Source organism: Diplotaxodon limnothrissa, linkage group LG16 (genome assembly GCF_057381915.1).
Source record: "Diplotaxodon limnothrissa isolate DT_005_m linkage group LG16, D_limnothrissa_male_GT1.1, whole genome shotgun sequence".
Classification (NCBI taxonomy): Eukaryota; Metazoa; Chordata; class Actinopteri; order Cichliformes; family Cichlidae; genus Diplotaxodon; species Diplotaxodon limnothrissa.
In genome coordinates, this window is record NC_140611.1 from 30,158,027 (window position 1) to 30,185,061 (window position 27,035).

Consider the following 27,035-nt stretch of genomic DNA (forward strand, 5'->3'; position numbering starts at 1 on the left):
AGAGCTACAACAGTGAGTGTCTGCTGCTATCTGTAAAACACATTGAAGACTATCATGGTATGGTGCTGCATGTTGGTTGTTGCTTGTTATATCTGATGGAAATATTTAATGTAGAAAAGCATGATCTAATTTTAATACACCACAAAATGCCATCTTGAAAACAATCGTAATGGCAATGCCTTCATTTTGCCTTCAGCAATGATTCCAAACACACTATCAATGCAGTAAAACATACTGATAGAAAAACACACACTGGAAAACTACCAGCCATGGATTGGCCTCCCCAGAGCTTTTAAGAAGCCTCAAAAAATATATTCCTGAAGAAAGCTAAAATTGTACAAGGCCTTGTATATGTTGCATATGTTTCAATAAATCACTGCATCTATTTCTCACTTTTCCAGAAAAAATATAAAAATGAGTGCTAAGACTTTTAGACAGTAGGGGAGACCGGGGATAGTTGTAACATTTTTGACATTTCTGTCTGTAAATTGGAGCTCTTTTAAGGTAGTGGTTTCATAATGTAATGCAAAGTATTTACATGTCTCGGCTATTAAATAGTGCAGCTATTTTCTCTGCAGCACAATTACCCACTGCATGGTATGGTCTCAAACACAAAGAGTGAAATGTTACAATTAACCCCATAGTCTGGGTTAGTTGTAACATATCCTGGGGTGAAATGTAACACAATGAAATAAGGGTACTAACAAAATATTAACATGTAATCTTTGTTTATTCAACACATGAATGCACTTAGAGCCATTAATGTAGATGTGTGTGTGTGTGTGTGTGTGTGTGTGTGTGTGTGTGTGTGTGTGTGTGTGTGTGTGTGTGTGTGTGTGTGTGTGTGACAGAATGCAGAAATCTAGCTTTTGAACATATTCCAACCCCCCAAAAAAGACAAATTATGGAATTTTCTGCAACTGAATATTTCATTAATTTTGGTTGGTCTTCCTTGAGTTTGGCCTCATTGGCTCAGTGGGCATTATAACCTACAACTCTTGCACCAATTTTAAACATAACAATGAAGCTGAAAAAATGTAGTTGTGCACCAACATCGCAATTCCATTACTTTTTATCCTGGCTTACCTTGGTGTGGTTTTCAGAGTGCTTCAGAAAGATGAGTAAATCTGTTTCTTGCACCCATCCTGATTTATTTCCACTACCAGTACTTCCTACTGGTCCATCTCTGACACAGAGGTCTGCATAATGTATGTGTGGGAACACAAACAGGCATTAACCGCATATACAAATGCGACCAGTGAACCTCTCTCTGCTGATATCGTTGCCCCAACTTGTTTAATATAAGTTAAAGTAATAGTGTGGTAAGTTGTAACATCTGCATTATTGTTACAACTAACCCAGACTGTTGCTGTTACAACTGACCCAGACTCCTATAGCCATGAACTAGCTAACATTACAGCCAACGGCTAAAACATTAGCACTAAAGACCTACACAGAATATATCCCCATAGACATACAAATAACATAATTTAAGTTTGATGAGTTTAACTGCAAAGCAGATAATGCTATTAGAAATTGAAATAAAGTAGAAAAACTTACTTTTTGGCATACAAATTACTTTTTTTCGTGTTAAATTGTCTGTGTTTGACGAAATGTGCTGATTTTTCACATGTGATAGCAGAATTGAATTGGGCATGCACAGGATGAGTCACATCATTTGAAACTTAGCCCTGATTGGAGAAATTGGAAGTGTTACAACTGACCCACGTTACAACTATCCCCGGTCTCCCCTACTGTCTATCTAATATCTAAATGATTTACTCCTGCACTGTAAAAACGATAACTAGCAATTGTTGATTTCACTAAAGTTTTTAAATTAAACTGACTTAGAAATAAAACTTTCTATTTACAACCTAAAAAAGCTTGTCTACCCAACAAATTTCTTTCATTGTTGTCCTAAGATTTTCTAGACAGCATAACAAAGATTATCAACTTTTGAGCAGAGTTTCCGAGTCAAGTTGGGAACCAGTGGGAAACCCCGTAGATGACTGGCACATGTGGTCTGAACAAGTTTGAACTAAACCAAACGGACTTTCAACTGAGCCTGAGCAGACCTGAGCTGTGTGATAGTGGTTTACCATGTGTTCTAGACTAAAAACCTCCTAAGAAAATTTGAACCATCGTGGCTGGATTTGGATGCAAATTGCAATTTTTCGACCATTGAGGATTTTCACTTCTGCAGTTGGAGTGTATAATTCTTTTGGACAGGTGCTGGAGCTGCCGACCATTTACCCTAGCAGGTAAGCTAACTACATGTGTTATTAAGATTTTCTACAAGCGCCTAGGCTGCATCCTCCTGAGGACCCGGGAGAATGGAACTAGTAAAACACTGAAAAAGGCCAACAATAGCATTTTTAAGTTATCTAAGTGACTTAATTGACACCCCCCCCTTGGCTAGCTATCGAGCTGGTGGGTAACAGACGTCTCCGAAAGCGTCGGCGCACTCTTGCAAGTATATGTTGTCTTAATAAACTGAACAGATATTAGCAATTTACATAGCTACATTAACGCCTGAAAATATCTTAAAAGTTTATTTTGTGACCCAGAAAGAGTAATATTAAAACTAATTCCACAGGTAGAATTTGCACATGCGCAATAAGGATCGGGGAGTCCGATCCGTAACTTTTTTTCTCTCGTTTTTTTTCCACATTATATTGAAATGTTTCAATATTGCAAACATTTTAAGAGATGCTTATTATAAGGAGGACGTATTTCTCGGACAAATTTAGAGGAGTCCACTATGAATTTGGGCAGCCTTCGTCGCGCCGCTGTGTCGTAATCGGGCTACAAGCAGCCTCTGAAGGCTTTAGCTCAGAGTAGTGGCCAGCGCAAAAAGTAATGTTTAATGTTAAACACTCTGATATTTAGACAGACATCACTAAATGACGGTATCTCACACTGGCTTTTTACAGCACTTCTGCCATGGTAAAACTTATTAGCTTATTACCCGTTTTGTAACCAGTTTCAATGTTATCTTTGCATGAAAACGTTATGTTAACATTGACAACAAACTGGGCCAAGCACGCGTTGTCATGGAGACGCTTTCATGGGTCGGTGTAGGATATGTGCGCCAATTATATGACAGTGATATAAGTAACTTGCATATTGTCTAATATTGTTTTTTCACTTTTTCAATAGTCACCGTTTATCCGGTGCAGCACTGTTACTTTAAAGTAATGTTTAAAGCTGACTTGACAGTTTGTCAGCTGGTGTAAGATTGCCTAATGTACTGTAAGTTAATGTCACACGCAAATTAAAGTTGTACTTCATGCTCTGTATTATAAGATTGCTACATTTTCAGAGCTTTTTACATAATGGGGAAGGAGACAATATTTAAGGAATGATTGTGTGTTGCTGATGTATATTGTGTTACAGATAGTATTATTTTTTTCTATAGTTATTGCATTTTTTTTTATCATAGTAACAAAAAAAATGTTTGAATTCAAGCTTGCATTTATGTTACATGTCATGTATGTTATCAATCATATACTTGATATAGTAGACAAGTGGTCATATGTAAGTTAATATGATTCCTTACATATTTTTTTCATGATGTCTCTGGTTTTGGCTTGTTGATGTATTCAGCTCCTGCATCTATGGATTCCTTCTGTGTGTTAGATATGGATGTTTTATCCCATTGCAAAAGTGCTTTTGGCAAAATTGACTATGTCTCTTGTGTTTCAGGGGTGGATTTCATGCAGTGCCGATTTTGCAAATTCACAAGCTCCAGTCAAGAGACTCTTTTGAAACATTTCCGCCTTTCATCACGGACAAGGTGCACATTGGCCATGCATTCACACAGACTGTGTATGTGTATTTAAAACACCTGGAGCATTACGATCACACCTCTCAAGGTCACACTCAATAGTAAAAATCCACAAAAATTCCACATTTCAGTGTGAATTGTGTGACTTTAAGGAGATTTGCAGTGAGAAAACCTTTTGGAACCATCTTGGACATCATTTAAAGAACCGAGAAACCGTACAATGTCCCTTTTTAAGGTGTAATTTTAAAACAAACATTCGCCCAACCTTCAGTTCTCACAGAAGTCGAAACCATAAAAATTGTACACTTGAGGATTTTCGAACAATTGCAAGAACTGTTTCTGAAGATGAGATAATTGAAAGTGAGCAATCTGATTGTGAAGCAGGAACATCAGCTTATAATTTTGTGAGACCAGATGAGCTTGACAAGATTGTAAAGGATGTGGATAGTGAGACACTTGAACACAAACTGGCATCTCTCTTTCTGTGTATGCAAACAGTGTTGCATGTTTCTCGAGCTGCAACACAAAAGATTGTAGAGGATTTCCATAACCTGCTCTCTTTCTCTAACATTCATACTCTCACCAGTGTAAAAGAGATCCTTTCAAAGCATGAAATAGAAGTAAATGATTGTGTTTTGCAAGACATTTCTAATGCCCTAGTTCAAACTAATCCACTGCTTTTAACAACATCGGAGAAAGGTTCCCTATCTACAGATCACAGAAGGAATATATATTTCAAAGAGCAGTTTTCTGTTGTAGAACCCACAGAGTATCTGTACAACACAGCTCATAAAAACTCTTTTGTTTATATATCTGTCACTAAGATACTTGAGACTTTACTGGGACGGGCAGATTTTTTGGACCAAATTGTATTTAATCAAGAAGCTTTATCTGGACACTTTAAGTCATTTCAAGACGGCAAGTACTACAAGGGCAATAAGTTACTGGGACAACAAAACTTATGTATCAGTTTGGGGTTGTATATTGATGATTTTGAAGTTTGTAACCCACTGGGCACCTCTAGAAAACGTCACAAGATTACTGCAGTATATTGGGTAGTTCTTAATTTACCACCCAGATTTCGATCTAATCTTTGTTCAATTCAGCTTGCTCTCTTAGGTAAAAGTGTGGATGTCAAACAATATGGTTATGAAAAGTTTTTTGAGCCACTGATTAAAGATATAAGGTGTCTAGAAGAAGAGGGAAATTTTGTGGAAGTTGTAAGCCAGTTTATTAAGGGCACTGTATATTGTGTGAGCGCAGATAACCTTGGTGCACATGGTCTGGCAGGCTTTTATGAAAGTTTTACTGTTGACAAGTTCTGTCGCTTTTGTTTGATAAGTCGGGACAAAATTGCAACGACTGAAGTTAATGACTTCCAATTGAGGGGTGTTGATCAACACAATTCATTTCTGGAAGAGCTTAGGCAAACTGACAACCTCCAAAGTGTTAATGGGGTAAAAAGGGAATGTGTACTGAGCAAACATTTACTATTCTTTCACCCAATAACCGGATTTCCTCCAGATATTTTGCATGACCTTTTTGAAGGCGTCATTCCTTTGGAGTTGTCCTTATGTTTAAAAAAGCTGATCTCAAAAGGGTTCATTACATTTGATACATTAAACAACTTCATAAAATCATTTCCCTACAAATATTCGGACAAAGTAAACAAGCCTCAAAAAATTCCAAAAACAAGCTTTGAGAAAGGAACAGTTTTTGGTAATGGACATGAAAATTGGACACTGCTGCGCTTACTTCCTTTTATAATTGGATGTAAGATACCAGAACAGGAGCCAGCTTGGGAGATTTTAATGGACCTCAAGGAAATTGTTGACATTGTTGTCTCAAACAGACTCACTGAGGAAGCATTGTGTTATTTATCTTGCAAACTACTGGATCATCGCTTGTTGCTTACCAGTACCTTTCCGGACTTCAGACTAAGGCCAAAACACCACTTCATTGACCACTACCCACATCTTATACGCTGCTATGGGCCGTTAGTGGAATTGTGGACGATGAGATTTGAAGCAAAACATAGCTTCTTTAAAAAGGTGGTCCATGACACTCACAACTGGAAAAATGTGCTGCTAACTCTTTCCTTGAAACACCAGCAAATGATGGCATACCATCTGGATAGTGGGAACCTTTTAAAACCAAAGCTCTATGTTGACAATGTGAAAGTGGTCAGGGTTTCAGAATTGGATCCATCAATCAAGTGTGAAATACAAAAGAAGTACCCTCATCTAGACAGTGTGTCTCTGTCTAAAACCGTTCATCTTTTTGGGACACAGTATGTGGCGGGCATGATTTTATCTGCTGGGCAATGCAGTGGCCTCCCAGAATTCCACAAGATTGTGACCATTCTTGTCAATGCAGAGGAGGTGACATTCATTTGTAAAAGACTGAGTTCCTGGTACATTGAACATTTCAGGTCCTATGAGCTTGTTGAACACACCTGTGCAGACCTTCTTGTGCTGGATCCAGATGTGCTGACGGATTATCACCCTCTAACAGCATACACAGTTGGTGGAAAGCTGATGGTGACCCCAAGGACGTACCTTCTCTATTAAAGCAACTTTATAATGGTATGTTCTCTCCCCTCCACCCTGTCTCCTATTCTGATCTCCCCTCTCACCCACCCTTTTTCTCTATTGTCCTCTACTTCAAAACTCATTTCCCCTTGCTTTTTCTTTTCTTCTCCACACACTTCTTTCTTCTATCACTCTGCTATCCTCACCAAATTATCTCTCTCTCCTTTGTTTTCTCCTCATTAAGCATTAGTTTTGTGCTGAATGAATTGAAGGTTTTCCCAAGTGTAGGCCAGTTGAGTACAGTGGCTGAAGAAAATGAAAACTTGGATATAGACTTGAGCTTTATTTAAAAAAAATTTGTGTGTTTTTTACATTTGTAGACTAAATCATTTGCAAATCAAATGTAGTCAGCAGATTCATCTGGAAAAAGGCAGCTGTATGGTATAGGTGTCAACTGTCTTCTAATTGTGTTTGGCTATTGATTTTCTGCCAACTTTTTTTTCTCCTCTTTTCAGACTTTGTTACTTCGGGTAGTTCTTTCCTCCAGAGAAGCCCGGCGAGTCCAGCTTCCTGAAGTACCAGCATCTGTGGGACAATTGATTGATATACTTAAAGAAAGACTTGAACTTGCAGGTGACTTCTCACTACAGTTTGAGGATCCAGATTTCGGAAATGCAATATGCAATCTTACAGCAATATCTGAATTACCAGCTGAGCGTGCAGTCCTGCATATAATGTGGAACTGTGATTCATCTACACTTAACCAATCCATTGCTTCAGTGTCCTCTGCTTCAGTCTCTTCCCAGGACACAATAAGTGTGCACTCTGATGATTTCAGGCCTAGCTGGACCGATACTATCCAGATGAACTTAAGACATGTGTCAGAGTGGCCCTCTCCATTTTCTATTCCCAAGTTTTCACATGATGTTGAACTGAAATTGTGTAAGGCTAATGTGACATATGAAAAATCTAAGAAGGGCCTTGCAGTAACAAGAGACATGAAGATGGAGATTTTGGATAAAATTGCAGAGGCAGTGTTTGAAATTAAAGCCTACCCTGAGAAAGATGAGGTTGAGTCAGTGGCTTCTGCACTGGTTCTCAAATATCCATGCCTGAAGGAGCCAGGTAGCATCACAGGCTACGAGGGATGGAAAGCAAGTATCAAGCACAAACTTGGAAACTACAGATCAAAGCTTCGTCGGGCAGGCTGCAATGAAGTAAATGTAAACAGGAAAAGGAAAGGAGAAGATGAAGCCAGCAGTCCTTTCACCCTTAAAAAGCCCAAACGTGGAGAGGTCAATCATGTCCCAGATTATCCACAGCACCATGATGATTCTACTCTTGAAGAGGAAAGAGTTGCTCTGGTCAGTGAAATGAAGAAGAAACAAAAGAACTTGAAAGTCATACAGCAGAAGATGGCGCTGACATTTTCTCTCAGGCGGAGAGAGGTTGTGGAGTGTCAACCTATGGTATCTGAGGTCCAGGAGAGATGGCCTGGGCTGTTTTCCTCTGAGGAGGTAAGAGTGTCCAAATTTATTTATAATTTAATTATTATTCAAATTGGGCATGACTTATACTAGATGGACTATTATTGAAGTAGTACAGTATTTGCTGGTGTAATGCATTGGCCAACTTTATTATACCTTGTGCAACCAGTCCACATTGAAATCTGTGACCCATTAGATTATTTGACCTGTCATAATATTCTTACCCTGAACATTTCTGCCAGTACAAGAAAAGAGTCCCCATGCTAAATCAAAATTGTTCTTCCTGTGAAACAGAAAGTCAATCACATAATTTTTGACTTAGCATGTATGTTTTTTTTATTTTAGTGCTGGAAATAGGACTTCTATAGACTGAGATTTTTAGGGAAAGAATACTAAGGCAGGTCACATAATCTGATTCGTCACAGATTTTGGTGCAACGTAGAACATAATATGTATTTGCATATTGATACTGTTTTTTGTGGAGGGTGTTTCTATTCCTGTGCAAAATGTGTATTCATGAGAGATTTTTGAAGTAGGTTTTGCGGTTGATAACACAGTCAGGCATATAACATGGTGCAGACTGTACAAGGCAGCTACCCAGAAATTTTCTGTGCTGAATAAATGGCAATATTTTGGTTATTGTCTTGTTTAGATATCTGAAGAATTTCATCGGATCACAAGCAAAGACCTCCTAGGGACGTTCAATGCATCCCTCAACAAATTTGTGCCTGGCCTGCTGAAACTATACCGGTCTAAGAAGGGAGCTCTTGGTGAGGACATGGAAGACCTCTTGGATAAACTTGATGAACAGGTAAGTGCTCCCTTTACCTGACATTTTTAGAAGAGAGTATACCTTTGTCATAACAGAAAAAAATGTTGGCTTCAGCCAAAACACATCAATGGAAATGAATGTAATCAGTCATTACTTTGTTTTTATTTGGCGGTATTTTATTTAATTTGTAAAAAGAAAGTAAAATCGTTAAAATGGTGTTTTGTTTTTTTAAGTTTTACATGTTGCTGGGCCTGATCTGTATTTTATTTTCATTACTATAAGAGTTCTGATTTTGCATTGTGTGTAGATACACCACGTTACTATACTAATTTAAATGCTTGTTTTCCACTGAATGCTCTTTAGACATCTGACATTGTGTCCCACCGAAAGACAGCAGCACTGAGAGGCCTGCCCATTTTCCTCGGAGAGGATGCAACACAGGTTTTCCTGAAGTGCTTAGTAAGTACAAAAAAGTAATGCAAGCAAAACTAATTGCTATGAGATGTTTTTAAAAGATGATTTAATCCAAAATGGAAATGTCCACTTCCTCAGTGCAGTCCAGATAATTTTATGGTGAGGATTGCAGTTGTCATAACTCTCGCTGCTTTTTTTTCTGCTGAGGAGCACCTGGGCATTGTTAGTGGGTGTTCAACAGCAGAAAATATTTTTGTACAAAACTCATCACAAGGTTGGTTGGTGAAAGATATTGTGCTGTTAATTAAAGGAAAATAAGCTTTTTCTTTTTAAAACCTCCATGAGTCAAATGAGCATCATGGTATAGAGGTTAAAGTTAAGATCTTTAGAAATGTATTTTGTCTTTAATTTTTCTTAGCTTTCAATAATTCATATTTTACTTTTCTTCTCTTCAGGACACTGACATTTTGGAACCAGTGTTGAACGGTGCATCAGTTGCCATCCTCACCATCCTGCAAGATGACGATGCCGATACGTCTGTGCGAGAACATGCTGTTGTGTTGGAAGGGGACATCGTGCTACATAACATTCCAGACCTCTCTACTGCCTTGGCATACCTCTTTGGCCTTCTGTATGCCCTCAACATTGATTATCCAAAGCAGATGAGTTATACCTTTGAAGCAATTCAGGGCATCTTTTTTGAACTCGGTGGCTCTCGATGCTCACAGCGCATAAGGTCTCTAAAAACAAAGCTTTTGCTGTGACTGTTAATGGGGAAGCCAGACATGAGTTTAACTTGTTCTTAAACATGTTCAAGTGCATTGTAGAGTCACGTAAAAAAAAAACAAAACAGTAGTTCAACCCCTTTCCCTCTATATAATCGTTCACCTGTTACAAAGAGTTGCATATTTAGTGTTTGAACTGTTAAAATTAATTAGGAATAAGTGAAGGAAAGAGGGAGGAAAGGAAGAAGGGAGAAAAGAAGGAACAGTCAAAACAGAATGGTTCATTTTGACCTGGTCGGTCAATATGAAGTTGAAGTGGATAAGGGATTATTTGAAATGTAAATATTAGTCAGATGAATCTGTATTATTGAGAATCTATGGTGAAATTTTGTCTTGTAGGATTTTAAAAGATTTGTTATAGTGTTTTTCACTCCACCTGAAGTATGGAACTGGTATTTTACCTGATAGTTCGCTGTTCATTGATGGTAACATTTCTAATAACTTTTGACTTCTGTAGTTCATCATAGTAAGCCCATGTAAAATGTCGATGTCTGGGTACATAGGCAATTGTTTGTTGCACTACCCTATTTAGTGTGCAATAGTTAAGTTAAGCTTTTACAGGACAGTCAGGGTGTGAACGTGAATGACTAAGCTGCTGGACACTTTTCTTTTTTTCTGGACTCTGGAATTTTAATGTCTCTGCTGGGGTGCTCAAAGCACCCTAAAGAAACTGGCAACACGTTTTTTTCTGTTTGTTTGCTTTTTTACAGAAATTCACCCCACTGCCCATGACCTTCTGAAATATACTGAAAGCACTGTTGAAAAAAATAAATACGTTTTTACATAACATTCAGTTGTGCTTTGTTTTATTCTATATGTTTGAGTGTTTTTTCAAGTACGATAACAGCATACATTTTTCTTTATTTATATTGGTAAATTTTCAACTCACTGGAGTAAGAATTGTATGATTATTCAACAAGAATATCTGCGTTTGGTGAATTTAGGAATACATGGCCTTGGAGGGAATAATTGTATGTTAATTCAACAGGAATATCTTTGTTTGTTGAAGGCAGAAATACATGGCATTGAAACCAGAATTTCTTTGTTAGACTTACAGGATTATCCTAATTAGGTGAACAAGTAGATCCAAGTTGGCAGAACATGAAAATATTAGTTAAGTCAACTACAGTTGGCAGAAGTTGAGAAAACTCAAAAATCTCTTGCATAATGTTGCCTTGAAATTTTAAGTTTTCTCAACTTTTTCTTTTTTACAGTGTGATATCTCTATGAAAGTAAGGTTACGATATACTACAGGTCCATGATATTCCTATAGTTTCCTCTCCACCTGAAATGCTGTAATTACATCTCATAAATTCACCAAATGCAACCGGTTGCTCCAACAAGAAACCATCAGCCATGGCAGGACAACACTTAAGTAATGATGTTATCTTATTTACATTAATTAAACCAGCTCCATGGTTCAACTTCATGGCTATGCGCCTTTGAAGAACTGAAATATCCAGGATAGCTGAAGCTTTAATCCATATACGTAGAATGAGCCCATAGTTATATATTCAGTAAAAACCAAAAATACTGTACAACAGCAATCTTTGAACTTCTGAAAATTGTTGTTGTAGAAATATATTTTAGAAAATATTGCTCCTTATAGACTTATAAGGCCTGGCTTAATGAGGACATCTGCTCAAAGAAAAGTGGAAAAGTACAAAGTAGCAAATAATGGAGGGGACTGCACATTGTTAGTATTTCTTTGATCTTATAAACAGAATTACAGACATCCCTTCAATATTATTCTTTTCCATGGTAGAATTCAAATCAGCCATCGAACCAATAATTGCTATAATTAGTTAATCCTTTTCCTGTTCACTGGTCAATGTTTTAGCTCACGTCTTCAAAAATGTATTTCATTCAATTTGTCCATTTATTATAGTTATTATCAGTTCTTCACACATAGCACATCTGTTCAAGTACCTGGACATGAATATTATTTGGAGTTGGACGACTTTTCTAAAAGCCACTTCATCCACTGGTTTTAAATGACTCCAAACTTCTCTTCTTGGCTACAGTCTTGGAAAAAAAAAAAAGTCACTGAGCAGTTCATATAATTAGACGAACAGCAACACTATCTGATAGATTTCTGTCCAGTTATAGAAAAGGCAATAGCACTGAGACAGCAGTTCTTCCTAATGAAATTCTTCTTCAAGCCAGCAGTGGTCAAACATCAGTTTTTGTACTGTCTGGTCTTAAAGTTGCTTTAGATTCATTTTACGACTTGATTTCAATTGAATGTCACGGACTTGGTTAGGTATTCTGATATTGTGGCATATCAAGTATCATTTATTTATTTCATTTATCATTTAGGTCGTGTCTCAAAAATTCTCACAGTGTCTCAAACAGGAAAGCTGTGAGGTTCATTTTATTTTCATGTGATGGTTTTACAAACACACAAATTCTGACAAAACGTTGTGACACTGTGTAAAATGTAAATAAATAAAGTCTGAAATTAAACTTAAAAGGTCATTACTCATAAGCGCCTTAAGGATACCATTAATACTGGCACTGAAATACATTAAAGGCATGTCTTGGGCTTGTGATTATTGTAAGTTGAAGCCTTGATGTGTGCAAACTTCTTTAATATGACTGCCATATTAAGGCAGATTGTATAACGGCAGCTGAACTAATAAATATAAAACTAAAGCCTGCTCTAGTTTGGTAAAAACAGTATATACATAATCATATTCACAGGCTCAGTCATAGAATCATATTTGACTGATTGTAATAAATTAGTCAAATGTGATGAAAAGCTTAAACGTTTCATGGTTTTACCTAAAAATAAGGTTTAAGATCATTTTTCATGCAAAATATTGTAATATGCATGAAAAAAGGACCGTTCAGTTTCAGCTCAGTGGTTTTGGTTACATTTTGGCACTGGGACTGGCAACAAGTAACATCAGGTGTCAAGAGAGAGCATAATCCCATCAAAAGCTTCAAGAAACATGAAGAAATCTCTGTGTGTAAAACACAAGGCTCAAAATTAATCTTAGATGCCCTGTAATCTTTGGGCCCTCGGCAATGCATTAGAAATATTTATGATTCAAGATTCTGTCATGGAAATCATTCCATAAGGTCAGGAATACTTTTAAGAAGTCATTGTCACTTCCAAAAAAAAAAAAAAGAAAAAAAAAAAGAAGTCATTGTCTATTAACACAGTTTGCTGTGCCACAAATGCATTTTGAAGCTCTAGGAGAAGTGATATGTGAACATCATCCAGATTGTCTGGGCCGAAGCTCAATTAAAATGGACTGAGGTGCAGTGGAAATCTGTTCTGTGGAAATTCTTTTTGATAACTATGAATGCTGTATCCTGTGAACTAAGGAGGAGAGGGAACATCAGCGCTCAGTTTAAAAGCCTGCAGCTTGGATGGCATAGAATTTGACAGCCTGCACATCTGGAAAGGCACCATCAACACTCAAAGGTATGCACCGGTTTTAGAACAACATATGTGCTCATCCAGATGATTTCTTTTCAGGGAAGATCTCAGTCAAAAGTCCATACTGCATCAATGACAACAGCATTACTTCACAGTAGAAGGGTGCAGTCCAGACTGTTCATCAACTGAAAGCATTTGGTACATTTTCTCAGTCTTTGTTCTTTTGTAAATAAAGTATTGGTTTGCAAGGTTTGTAAATGATTGTATTCACTTTTAATTCACACTTCAGACAGCGTTCCAACTTTGTCAGAATTGGGTTTGCAGAAAAAAGTTGAAGTTTCTGAATTATTGACTGTCTTTGTCATGTAGGGGTGTATTTCAGACTATAGATAGTTAGGATAAAGGGGACCAAGTTTTCAACCCTAAAATACTGGAATCCCCAGTCTTCTGCAGTTCACCCTTTTTCCTCTCCAGAGAGAGCAGTTGGAAAAACAGCTGCTGCAGGAAAGATGTTCTCAGCTCAGAATACTATTATTGTGGTCCTTGATCATCTAAAATAATTGTGGCGGTCTCAAGGCAGTTATGGAAAATTCTGCAGAACAGTATTATATTATTAGATATTGATAGAGTTCATGGGTGAGTTGCTCTATTCAGCCAGCGCAGTGTGCATGTAAATCAAATATGTCAGATAAAGAGAAATCCATCTAAATTATGTCAAACTCTATAGCGTCCTTCTTGCTCAGCATGGTAAATGTTAAATTAGGAACGTCTTGCATAGGGGTAGTCTGCATGCATCCTTGGGCAAGATACTAACCCCAAGTTGTTCTCTGATACATCCATTGGAGTATGAATGTGCGTGAGTGGTAGCTAGAAAGCACTTCAAAAGATAGAAACAGTGCTTGTGTAAATGAGTGAATGTGGCATGTTGTTTAGAGCGCTTTGGGTACTCCAGGAGAATAGAGAGTGCTATATAAGAATCAGTCCATTTACCATTTGCATAGCACTCTATGAAAGTACATACAGATCAGCTACATTAAAATCATAAAATCACGATTATCTCAGTATAATGTTCCGCTGGGAAATCTTGGGTGTTCATGTGAATGTCGTTTGGAAATGTACTATCCACGCAAACACTGATGCAGAACAACCACACCCAACAAACTGCAAAAATGGTAAATGGACTGGTTCTTATATAGTGCTTTTCTACTCTACCTGACTACTGAAAGAGCTTTTTACAACATATCTCACTCACCCTTTCACATCGATCCATACAAGCAGTGCTTTCTAAAACTAACTTACAGACATTCACACTCTAATGGATTCGTCGGACAGCATCTTGGATCTTGTAGACAACCTGCTCCACCTTCTGAGCTTCTACAGCCACCGCAACAGATTACACAGAATATCTGTGTCAAAACAATTTTAGTGTGTACATATAGACATGCTTTTCATATTCTGGGACTGTTATGTTCCTCATTACTTCGTGCTCAACTCTCAACACAACATGTTGAGTCGTTAATATTGAAACACCACCCTTCTCACCAAATAGCAAGTCATAGAGAACAAGTCTTGATGATAAAGCCAAATTCTCATTGGGAAGAAGTGAATGCAGCAAAGAAGTGTGCAGCAAATCAAGATGCCTTAAATGACCTAAATTAGTCAAAAAGCAATTGAAAACTCAAAAAGTCATCAAAGCGTAGCCGCTCCCCTTCCTCAGAAAGCAAGATTTGGTGATGTTCAGATATTGTGAACATTTTTTAATGTGTTATAGTGTTTGATAGAATTACAAGGCATTTTAAAATGATGTACGGACATGTCTTATTTTTCTTAATTTCAGGTTTGATGCCCTTATTTATTTTTTCTGGGGAGGGATTCAGCACTTATATCCCCGGGTGGTCCTCTTGTGGGTAATCCTATCCAAGCCTAGTTTTACAATTCAGGATTTCATGTCCCAATTGTGTGAAGAATCACACCAATATCTCATGTCTTGTTTAATGGCATGTTGGTGTAACACTGCCGCCTCAGCACATTAACTATATTTACTACCACTCTTTTCCTCAGGAAATTGCCTTGGCAGGGTGAAGAAGCACAAGCAGGGCATTTCCAAAATTTAAGTCTCCGCAATTTATAAACGAGTATTTCCAGAATCACATTTTTCACATCTCTCAGTTTCAGTCTTGTGCTGCCTTGCTTATGCTGTAGCTATTGATGAGACCCATTGTAATCTATAGATGCTAATTGTAAAGGTTACCAAGGGAAAAACAAGAAGTGTGACACAAACAATACTATAAACCATCTGCCATGGAGGGGTTAAAGGGAGATGTGTCATGGTCCTGGGCCATGTGGGCCCAGTATTCTTAGTTTTCATGTATTTTTGTATTTTGTTCTTTATTTAGGCCATGCTTCCTGGGTTGATCTGTTACGTTGTTCCTTATGTGTTTTCCCGTTGTGACTCTCACCCCCTGTGTGCCCCTCTGTGTATCTGAGCCCTCGTCTCTCCTTATGTTTTATTCCATGTTTCCCCAGCCCGTTATGTCTGTGTTTTCCCCGTGCTCTCTCTCCTCCTGTCTGAACCTCTGTGCACTTCCTGTTTACTTTGTGACTCTCACGCCTGTACATGTCATGTTCAGTTCACCCCGCCCTGTCTCGTTATGATTATCAGCGTCACCTGTGTTCCCCGTGTGTTCAAACTTTCCTCGTTTACCCTCTGTGTATTTCTGTCTGCGTCTCCCTCTGTTCGGCGTCACGTTCTCCCTCATGCCGTGTGTGGTTCTCCCCGTGTCTTCCGGTATATGTTACTTTAGCTTTTCCCAGTTTAGTGTAGTTTTGCATTGCTTTTGTATCATCGTTATTGTTTATCACCTGTCAGCAATAAAGCTGCATTTTGAGTTTATCCCCCGTGTCTGTGAGTTTGCAATTTGGGTCCTCATCCTGCCTGCCACACGGCCGAATCATGACAAGATGGGAAGTAAATTTCCATCCTAGCTTAACGTTGCATCATAGGTAGCTGCATGATAATAGTTTTGCAAGGAAGAGAGAATATATTTATGAATGTGCAGGTGTGCACAGTGCACAGCAGCTGGCCCATGGAAATGAACAAGCTATAAAAATATCCAGCTAGCGATTCTTCTGTCCATCTCATGTAACTGTGCAGTGACCTGTCATATCTATTTCCATCAGCTACTTTCCATTTGAATTTAAGCTCTTATATAAGAAATGATGTTATCCCCGAGTGTGTGTTTACAGGATGCTTGCTTCTAGCTAACCTTTTGTCATGTTATCTCATCTCATGACCTTAGATTCTTTTCTCCTTCACTTGTCAATCTCTCTCAGCCCACATGAATTCCCAACCTAATGCAGGGTCGTAACAAAGGTGAAATTGTGTATGTTGCTGTGGACCAAACTGACACGGGAAGAGGTATCAGAAATAAAATAATGGGACAAACAGTCACCTAGATACTGTCAAGGGAGATGAGGTTGAGGTGGATGAGCTGATATGACCAAAGTTCTTTTGGGACATTGATTAAACAGTATTTTTTCTCAGAGCGCTTTAAGAGATAAACCTTACACAGAATGGAGAGTCTTGGGGAGTGAGCTGATGGTTATGAAGATGATAGTGGTATGATTTTACTGTGTGCTACACAGAAGCATAACAGTTTGTACAATAAAATTAGGTTTTTTTATCTTAAAATAACATTCATTGTGACATGCAAAAATAAATTATATTTGTTAAAATATGTATGTAAACGGTAAAACGGTAAAAAGATTAATAATATTGCTTTTAATATTGTAAAGAAGCTGGTACCATAAGTTTAGTACAACAAGATGGCTCTATGTTCAGATTTACTAGCCTTTCGGTGGGGAGTTTCTGCTATGTTTTCTCCAACTACTTCAGGTGTGTCTCAACAATGCAACAACATTCATGTTTAATTAGTAATTCTAAATTGCCTGTGTGTGTGTCGTTACCTCAGAATGTACTGGCAACAAGTCCAAAGTCCAGCTTCTCCCAATCCCTAAGAGGACAAAGATAACTGATAGACAACACAATTACTGAGAAATTATGTTCATGTCCCTGAGTTAAACTGACCCTATTAATTTAAAGTAAATATACAAATGTATTACAAGTACAATCGTGTGAAAAAGTGTTTGCTCCTTTCTGATTTTGTATTTTTTATATGTTTGTCACACTTAAATGTTTCAGATCATCAAACAAATTTAAATATTAGACAAAGATAACACAAGTAAACGCAAAATGCAGTTTCTAAATGACAGTTTTTATTAATTAAGTGGAAAGAAAATCCAAACCTACATGGCCCTATGTGAAAAAGTGGTTCCTCCATCACATCTTTGGAAACCTGAGTTCAATTTCTCTAGCCAAACCCAGGTCTGATTACTGCCATACCTTTTCTCAATCAAGAAATCACTTAAACAGGACCTGAGTAAACCAAAAGATCCTCCAAAGTCAGGCATCATGCTGGGATCAAAGGAAGTTTAGGAGCAATAAGAAACAAAGTAATTGAGATCTCTTAGTCTTGAAAAGGTTATAAATTAACTACTAAAGTTGTGGGACTCCAGCAAACCGCAGTGAGAACTGTTATCCACAAATGGCGAAAACATGGAACCATGGCAAACCTTCTGGGGAGTGTCCGGTCGACCAAAATTACCCCAAGAGCGCAGTGATGGCTCATCCAAGATGTCACAAAAACCCCAGAACAACGTCCAAAGACCTCCAGGCCTCACTCGCCTCAGTTAAGGTCAGTGTTCATGTCTCCACCATAAGAACGAGACTGGGCAAAAATGGCCTGCATGGCAAAGTTTCAAGATGAAAACCATTGCTGAGCAAAAGGAACATAAAGGCTCGTCTCAGTTTTACCAGAAAACATCTTGATGATCCCCAAGAATTTTGAGAAAACACTTGGTGGACTGAGAAATCAAAAGCTGAATGTGCGTGTCCCATTACATCTGATGTAAAAGTAACACAGCATTTTCGGAAAGTAACATCAAACCAACAGTAAAACATAATGGTGGTAGTTTGATGGTCTGGGGCTGTTTTGCTTCCTCAGGACCTGAAAAATGTCCTGTGGTAAATGGAACCATGGAACCAGATGTCTGGCCATCTGTTTGTGACCTCAAGCTGAAGGACACCTGGGTTCTGCAGCAGGACGATGATCTGAAACACACCAGCAAGTCCACCTCTGACTGGCTTAAGAGAAACAAAATGAAGAGTTTGGAGTGGCCTAGTCAAAGTCCTGCCCTGACTCCCATTGAGATGCTGTGGCATGAACTTAAAAAGGCGGTTAATGCTCAAACACTCTCCAATGTGGCTGCAATTCTGCAAAGATGAGTAAGCACAAATTCCTCCACAGTGCTGTAAAAGACTTATTGCCACTTATCGCTTTTTCACACAGGGCCATGTAAGTTTGGATTTTTTTCACACCATCATTTAGAAGCTCAATTTTGTATTCACGTGTGTCATCTCTGTATAATATTTAAATTTTATTGATTTGATTGATCTGAAACATTTAAGCGTGACAATATTACACCTCCCATAGCGAATATGGTTATCTTTGTCTCCGTGTTAGCTCTGTGATAGGCTGGTGCCCTATCCAGAATTTCACAACCCTGAATTGTATAAGGCTCTGGTCACATCTAGTCAGTGACTATCTTGAAACCATCAATTGTTTGGTGGAAGTTACTGGCAGATGCTGTGAAAATTGCTAAACCCTGATCACTTAGAGACCAGTTATTGAATGTGTATTACATGACCAGCTGGCAAGTTGGTGCTGATTAGTTGCTGGAAGTTTCCAAAGTGAAATTAATTGCAAAGAGGTATATAGTTCTACACGGGAAATTTCTTTGCAAATGTTCTGGTCACTAACAGGTTGCCATGGTCACAAGTAATTTGCATGAAAGACACAGACTCGTCAGCAAACACTCAAAGTCCTCACCAGGAAGTAGTTTGAAGCAAACTGGAAATGGAGAATGTTGAAGGGTGCTGGTTATAGCAGTAGGGCACAACTTTTACTTTGTGTTTTGCTTCAACCTTTTTCGAGTTTCACTGCAGCTCAGAGAGTAACTTTGCAGACAAGTCTTTCATGCATCTTTCGGGCAACTACATCATTCTGCTAGTGAACATTAATCATGATTATTTTTGCTTATTTATTGTAAGCAATTGTTTTTTTGTAGCACCCTCTTCGGTTTCACCCGCCTTCCTCCAATCTCAAATGACTTGCCAACCAGTTGGGGGAAAAAAAATTTTCCCTGGTGGAGGCAGGTTGCCAGGTGGGAGCTTGCCATGGTGGCTGAGCGATTTTTAGGCCTGTGTGATTGAAGCCCAAAGGGTTTAAGAGGATGGATGGATGAATGGACGGATGAATAGTATTAAAAGCTTTCAGGTTTAAGATTCCGTGGAGTTTACAGTATGTTTCTGTTTTTAAACATGATACCTTTAGACTGAACACATTATTCTTTTAGTCTTTTGTACCTCATTCACACTGTGACTTCTATGTTTCCAAGAGGAAGAACAATCCTCCACTGAACAAAAGGGGGGAAATTTAGACCCAGAGGCACCCATGCAAGTAAGACAGAGCAGTTATTTAATAGAAGTTATTTTCTGGTACATTGGATTAATTGGAATGGCTACAGTACTTCCCCTGTAAACACATTTGTAATTGTTCTCACTCTGGGAATAGATGTCTGTGTTTTACAAATTGTAGCTCACTGGTGCTGTGCTTAAATACCGCACCCAGCTGTTCAGCAAATACTTTTTGTTAGATCTCAATCTTGCAAATGCTGCATCTGTGACAGCATTCACCAAGGACATATATCGCAAAATTTGCAGAAGTTATGTATGCTATGCAGGAGCCTGTATAAGTGTGTGTCATCATAGGAAACATGAAAAGGAAATTTGAAAGCATCTATTAGAGCTCCCTTTTTATTAAAGGTAATTAGCTTTCCCATCCTTGCTGTATTTATGCTTTTCACATGTCATGTTGTATAACATGGTTAACCCTTTTAGTATATAACTATAAATTTCCATACTGCATGCTACTTGCATTGCTGAAAATATTAAATACTGTTATTGTTACTGTTTATTTGATAAAGATTTGTGTAAGTTAGAGCTGATAAGTAATGGCTGGCACATTTACACTTGTGAGCATTCAGATATTGCTTCCAAATCACAAAAGATAACATGGATTTATAAAGTAGCATAAAGTAATATTCCTCATAGAGGAAAGCTGAAGTCATTGTTCTCTGCCCTTTTAGCTCTGCTTTTGATCCCTTTTGTAACTCTTCATGGCCATTTAACCATTAAATGCTCATCAGCTAATTACTATGTATGTCTGCTGGTTAATGCTGGACAGGTAGTGTTTAATGATACAGTAGTTTAATAACCCTACTTGATTACTGACAATAAAATAGGCAGTGAAGCTTTGGTAATGCCCAAACAGAAAGCTAAAAGACCATAAAACTCTGCAGAGCTTAGAAAAACTGCAGTGGTTGAATTTTTTTCACTCTCTTGTAATTGCAAAAAACATTCAGACCAAAGTGTCACCACGGTGATGTGTACTGGTCATGGAGTTCTCAATATACTGCATGCTGCAGTGGGGGGCATAAAAAATCCAGTACCTTTTAGATAAACATATACTGTACTAGTCATTAAATTACAGACAAAGCATAATCACTGGACAGAAAATATTTAAAATCAGTTCTTCTATGCAATATCAAATATATTGTGGGAGGATTTAGGCCGTCTGGAGAAATGGTGGAAAAGATCAGAGCTTTAACTGCTTGCACTAGAGCATAGATGACTTAGAAAAAGCCCTGAAGATAATCATGCAATAGAAAAGACTAAGGACAGGGGCAATATGAGTTATAAAAGATACAGGAGAAGGAAGGTGGCACTAATTTTGTAGTACCTTGGAGTCAGGAAAAGTAATTTTTAAGCTTTTGTAAACTTTTGTAAGTATTATTAGCTGCCTACATCTCAGGTTGAAGAGGTTTTTTCTTTTTCTTTGAAGTCCCTGTAAAAGCATATCCAGTTTAAGTTTCTTCTATCACAGGGCTGACACAGAGACAGATAACCACTCACACTCACATTCACACCTATGGGCAAATTAGAATCACCAATCAGACTAACCTGTATGTCTTTGGACTGTAGGAGGTGGCTAGAGCACCTGAAGAAAACCCAAAAGATGTGCCTCTTAGGCTAATTGACGATTCTAAATTGGTAAGTTGGGTGTGAATGTGAGTGTGAATGGTTGTCTGTCTCTGTGCTAGCCCTCTGATAAACTGGAAACCTGTCCAGGGAGTAGCCCGTCTTTCAACCTATGACAGCTAGGATAGGCTCTATCCATTTTCTTGCAAAGTGGAAGCAAATAGATGGAATGGCTGAAAACGCATGAAGGACTGAGAACTATGTTGTTTTAAATTGTAGATTTAGGCCACTGAACTGTTTTCGTCACTCCCGTGTTCAATTTTTTTTTGTCCAATCTAAAATAAACTCTCAGTTGAAACATTACTTGGCTAACAATAATATTTTAAGTGAAATTAAGTCTGGCTTTAGCTTGGGTCATGGTACCATAACAACTGCAATGTTGGTATCAAATGGTGTTGTTCATGCTTGAGTCCCAGTTGCTTTGTGTGTTTAGAGGATTAACTTTGAGTCATAGCTTCCTTACCCTACTAATTTTACAAAACACTGTATGAGGTACAACCCTCTAATGTAGACTTAAAAGGTGTTGCCAGCAGCTGCTTTTTTGTTTTTTAAAAGGTTTTAATGTACCTTTTTTTTGTACATTTTTTTGGTCCATGAACTCAAAAGTCATTTCATACTGCTTTATATGGAATTTGAGCATCATCTTGGAAGTGACTGCTGGTGTAGCTGATCATTTTGACTTTATAAATATAATTGTAAATATAATTATTATCTTCCCCTCTCTCTTTCCATCATCTTTCCTGTCAGTCTTCACTGCACCTATCCAATAAAGCCAGAAGAAAGGCCAAAAGAAAATACAAGGAAACATGACGTTAATATTCTTACCCCAGGAGGAGACTTTATCAAACATATTGATCCTATACATATTTTGGTATCTGGATGAATGATAGACTTTCTCCTTGAGTACATAGAGCACTTGGTGAAATTTTTATTTTATTATCAAAACAGAGCCAGCATTTATTTATCAGTTTGGGAAATATTTTCATCCTAGTTGTTTGTTTTATATAAAAGTCACTGTATGGCACATATCATGATGTAATTTAAATTTGGCTCTTTGGTCTTCATTAGCCTAAGAAAACAACAGCACTGGTATATTTTCTTTATGTAAAAAAAACCCATATTGGGTAAACTTTCTTGTTATCTGTCTAAAACCTTCAAACAAATGCTGTGATTTGTGCTCTTTTTTTTTTTTTGGCTTTTTTTTGTTTCGTACCCAGACTTTTTTCTGGATGTGCTCGAACAGCATTCTCCAATTTTGCACCTTGGCTGTGGAATGACCTTTAGAGTAAACTAAAGCTGAATGCTTTTGTCTGCCTCCGGGAGTTCAGAGCTCTACAGTCTTCTGTCTTTTGGACTTTTTATTTTGTATTAGGTTACTTGTCGACTTGTTGTGTTTTGTTTTATGTGTATTTATGTTGTACTTTATTTATTTTCTCAGTTGTAATTTTGTTGACATGTCTTTTTGTCCACATCTTACTAGAAAAAGTGACTTTTGGCTGCTCCCTCGTCACAAGGGATCACCACAGTGGACAGGTCCACATGTTTGATTTGGCACAGTTATATACCCTTCCTGATACAGCCACAAAAGGGATTTGTGCCTCCATCTGTTAAAAAAAAATATTTTTGTTCTCTTTTAAATAAAGGTTAAATCATAAATAAATACATTTGGAGAAAAGCATTTTATTTAAATATCCTAAGTACGATGATTTATAAAAAGGTGGTTTGATTCGGTGTGGTAAGAGCAACACTGATGATCACCACTAACACTCACCTGTGCTGTTACACTGTAGTTCACAAGTATAACACTGGGATTCATGGACAATCTGCTATTACTGTTGAGGGGGATTTACCAACTACTGCTTTTACTTGCCTGATTGACAGCCAGTCCTATTATTGGCACTAGTTCCCAACAATGAGTCCCAGTTGCTTTGTGCATTCAGAGGACTATAACTTGAGTCATACCTTCCTAGGTTAAGCTATTTAGAATAGAATAGAATAGAATAGAATAGAATTCAACTTTATTGCCATTGCACATGCACAGGTACAGGGCAACGAAATGCAGTTTGCATCCATCCAGAAGTGCTTTAGTGATATAGATATATTACAATATATATTAGCAATAATATAGATATGTGAGTATATTACAGAAATGGGTCTATTATGGCATGTTATAATGTACACGGTATGAAGTATGTTGTGAATATTCTATAACTATAAGTATGTACAGGCTGTAGTGAGTACAAGCTATGTACAGGCTAGGATATAAATATGAAAAACTATACAGAATATATATATATGAATATATGAAATAAATAACTTTACAGAAATCTGAGATATACAGTTATACAGAAATGGGAACTATGCAAGTTGTAAACAGTTGTAGGGTTAAAAATTATCGTATGTACAGAATGATTATTTACACAGAGCTATACAGTAGTGCAGTTAAGATAAGTGAGATATAATTCCTACAGAGGCTATATAAAGTGCTAGTGGTTGTGAGTGGTGGTTCAGTCCATGTTATTATTGTGTGTTTGAGGGTACAGTTGTCCATTGTAGGTGTGTGTATGTTCAGTCCATGTGTTAACGTGGGTCAGATGTCAGGAGGCAGAGTTCAGGAGTCTGACAGCTGTGGGGAAGAAGCTGTTCCGGTACCTGGTGGTCTTAGTCCGGAGGCTCCTGTAGCGCCTCCCAGAGGGCAGGAGGGTGAAGAGTCCATGTGATGGGTGACTGGGGTCTTTGATGATTTTCCCAGCCCTTTTCAGACACCGCTTCCTGTAGATGTCTTTTATGGCAGGAAGTGGTGCTCCGGCGATGCGCTGGGCAGTTTTCACGACCCTCTGCAACGCCTTCCGGTCCGAGGCAGAGCAGTTCCCGTACCAGACTGTTATACAGTTGGTCAGGATGCTCTCGATGGTGCAACGATAGAAGTTCACCAGGATGTCTGAGGACAGGTGGTTCTTCCTCAGAGTCCTCAAGAAGAAGAGGCGCTGGTGAGCCTTCTTGACCAGCTTGGAACAGTTGGTCGTCCAGGTGAGATCCTCGGAGATGTGGACTCCCAGGAACTTGAAGCTGCTCACACGCTCCACAGCCGTCCCCTTAATGTGGATGGGTGGATGTGGGTCAGCATTCCTCCTGTAGTCCACGATGAGCTCCTTGGTTCTACAAAATGTTGAATTAGGTACAACCCCCTAATGTAGTTTTAAAAGGTGTTGCCAGCATCTGCTGATTCTTTAACAATTTTGAAACATAAACTTAAATTCTTGATTTTCAAAAGACATTTAATACTGCTTTCCATGGAATTTGATGATCATATTTGAATTGATTGTTAGTGTAACTGGTAAATTAATTTTTAAAAAAATAAAAAATAAGAAATGTCATGCCACATTTTCCAGTCAGGTGTGTCAGTTGTGATGGAGTTGATGACAGTTGATGATGCTCTTCAGCTGGTAATGAAAAGTCGTAACAAAAACTTTAGACACGCTAGTGAAAAAACACGTTGCTGCATGAATGATTTTAAATTTGACGTTATTGCATCTGCTATGATTATGGATGAGCTTATAAATCGTAGCTGGAAAAATGTAAAACTAGTTATTTATAATGATGGATTGCACTTATCAGCATGGCAGTTTCTGCCAAATGTTTTCTTTGAAAACAATGAGAGCCTGTGGGAAAACCCAAATTATACATTAAACTTGCATCGCTTTTAGACATACCACTGCCACCTTGTAGACTGTCCCGGACCTTGGCTTTATCAATCATGTGACTCTTCCCATCAGCAGCAGATTAAAAGACTGTTAACCCTGTCATGAGGGAGAGAGAGCAGGGTTGGCATCAGAGAAAGGCTTGTCTAAATGTAAATAGGAACTGCATTTCTGGGTGAGCTTACTCTCCTCCTGGTACTCTCAGCTATAATGGATAACACTGCCAAGCCTGCAATTACTCACTGTCTCTTGCCAGCACTGTTTCATTACACCTTTTAGAATGAGTCCCATAAAAATAAATTAACTAAGCTTAAATAAAATAAAGCTATCTACATTGATGTTCTGATGACATCTCTGAAACTCTGTAGCCGCTGCCTTGGCTCTCACATTGCCTGAGATTGCTATTTGTGCATGCACAATCTTTAATTTATAGATTAAAAACAGACATTTAAAAGAAAAAAACAATGCTAAAAAAGCTAATACTAATTCTAAGGCACATCAAAAAATACAAAACACAGCATATATAAAATCACACAAATCCAGGCAAAAAGTAACCTTTTCATCTTTTAAGATTAAATATTTAAGCATAATTCTCACTTGTCACATTTAATGGTAACTTTATTATTATTTCATTAAGCCTCAGTAAGTCTCAGTGCCGGCATGAACAATTCTTTTTCTCCACAGCAGACATTGGAGCTTGTAAAGGAAAAGCACACCGATGGAGGTGAAAATGCTATATACCTTGTCATTCTGGGGTGATAGTAGTGGGCATATTGATTCACTGTCATGGCTTATTGGGACACTTAATGGAAGTGAGCCGTTGCTAATAAAATTTGTACATGTGCGTTTCCTGGTCTGCCATGAAAGAGGTTGATATCAGGACACTGAAATGAAACAGCTAAATTGAATTCTCTTATTTACATGTGTGCTTTCTCCTGTGATATATCTTCCATGAAAAACAGCTGCTGGTCTCAGGTATGTGTGTGTGTATCACACAAACTGCTGGATTGTCCTGGTGTGTAGTCATTATTTTTATGTTTAACCATAGATTTTCTCAAAATCACTAGCAGTTAAACACAGTTCTCCTAGCTTGCGGTGTCTAATTTTCCTCTGCTGATTTAAATTATTGGTACACTGCTCATTGCTTCACTGTATTCTTCACTGACTGTATCACCACTGAGTGATAAGAAGACCCTCTGTATTAAAGCCTGATTAACTGAACATCAAATTTAATGATGTAAACTGCAGCTGGGTTAGCTGTAAGCTAACATTAACCTCAGTTTCACCAGATCATTCCTAAATTGGGTGGTACTCCTAGTCTAAGATAAGATAAGATAAGATAGAACTTTATTAATCCCTCAGGTGGGTTCCTCTGGGAAATTCGGTAAAAAAGTCTATGTATGCTTACAAGCGGTACTCACAAAATACATAAAGCAATATGCAGGGAATACTAGCTGACATTAAAAAAAGTAGGGGAAGTTGGCTTTTGGTTACAGAAATGATTCAGAAATGGCCTATAAACTGAAGACAGTATTTATTACTGCTATCATTGATCTCATGTTTCCTCAGACACAGGAGATCCAGTCAAACTTAATGGTACAAACACTTTAATTTGAAATAATTTGAAATAATTTAAACAGCAAAAAATTCAGCCATTTTAAAATATAATAAACAAATATTCAGATACAATAGATTTCTATATACAAACTTAAAGCTTAAAAACCAAAGTCTAAGAGCATCATCTGCAGTATGTTCCCCTACTCCATACAGTGCTTTGAAAACTGTTCATTTACTGAGATCAAGTGCAAAAGTCAGTAAATATGTGAAACCGACACGACTCTGTAATGTGTTTTATAGTTATGTACTGCTGGTTGTAATCTGTGAATGATGTCATGAATGATTTTCAGGTTAGGATTTATCTTTTCACACAGAAGTGGCTGCCCTGTCAGTTG

At 37.9% G+C, this 27,035-nt stretch overlaps 1 protein-coding gene across 1 annotated transcript; it reads left to right on the top strand.

The window, feature by feature from the left end:
- Positions 1-7,316: 7,316 nt before the first annotated feature.
- Positions 7,317-9,755, top strand: LOC146616456 (sterile alpha motif domain-containing protein 3-like). Its single transcript, XM_085374310.1, has 4 exons — positions 7,317-7,835; positions 8,458-8,616; positions 8,941-9,036; positions 9,447-9,755. The coding sequence occupies exons 1-4, from the start codon at positions 7,317-7,319 to the stop codon at positions 9,753-9,755; spliced, it is 1,083 nt and encodes a 360-aa protein (XP_085230436.1).
- Positions 9,756-27,035: the final 17,280 nt, after the last annotated feature.

Coding starts and splice junctions, on each gene's coding strand:
- LOC146616456 (XM_085374310.1), top strand. CDS start 7,317: ATGAAGATGGAGATTTTGGATAAAATTGCAGAGGCAGTGTTTGAAATT. Junction 7,836..8,457: donor GGCTGTTTTCCTCTGAGGAG/GTAAGAGTGTCC, acceptor TGTCTTGTTTAG/ATATCTGAAGAATTTCATCG. Junction 8,617..8,940: donor TGGATAAACTTGATGAACAG/GTAAGTGCTCCC, acceptor AATGCTCTTTAG/ACATCTGACATTGTGTCCCA.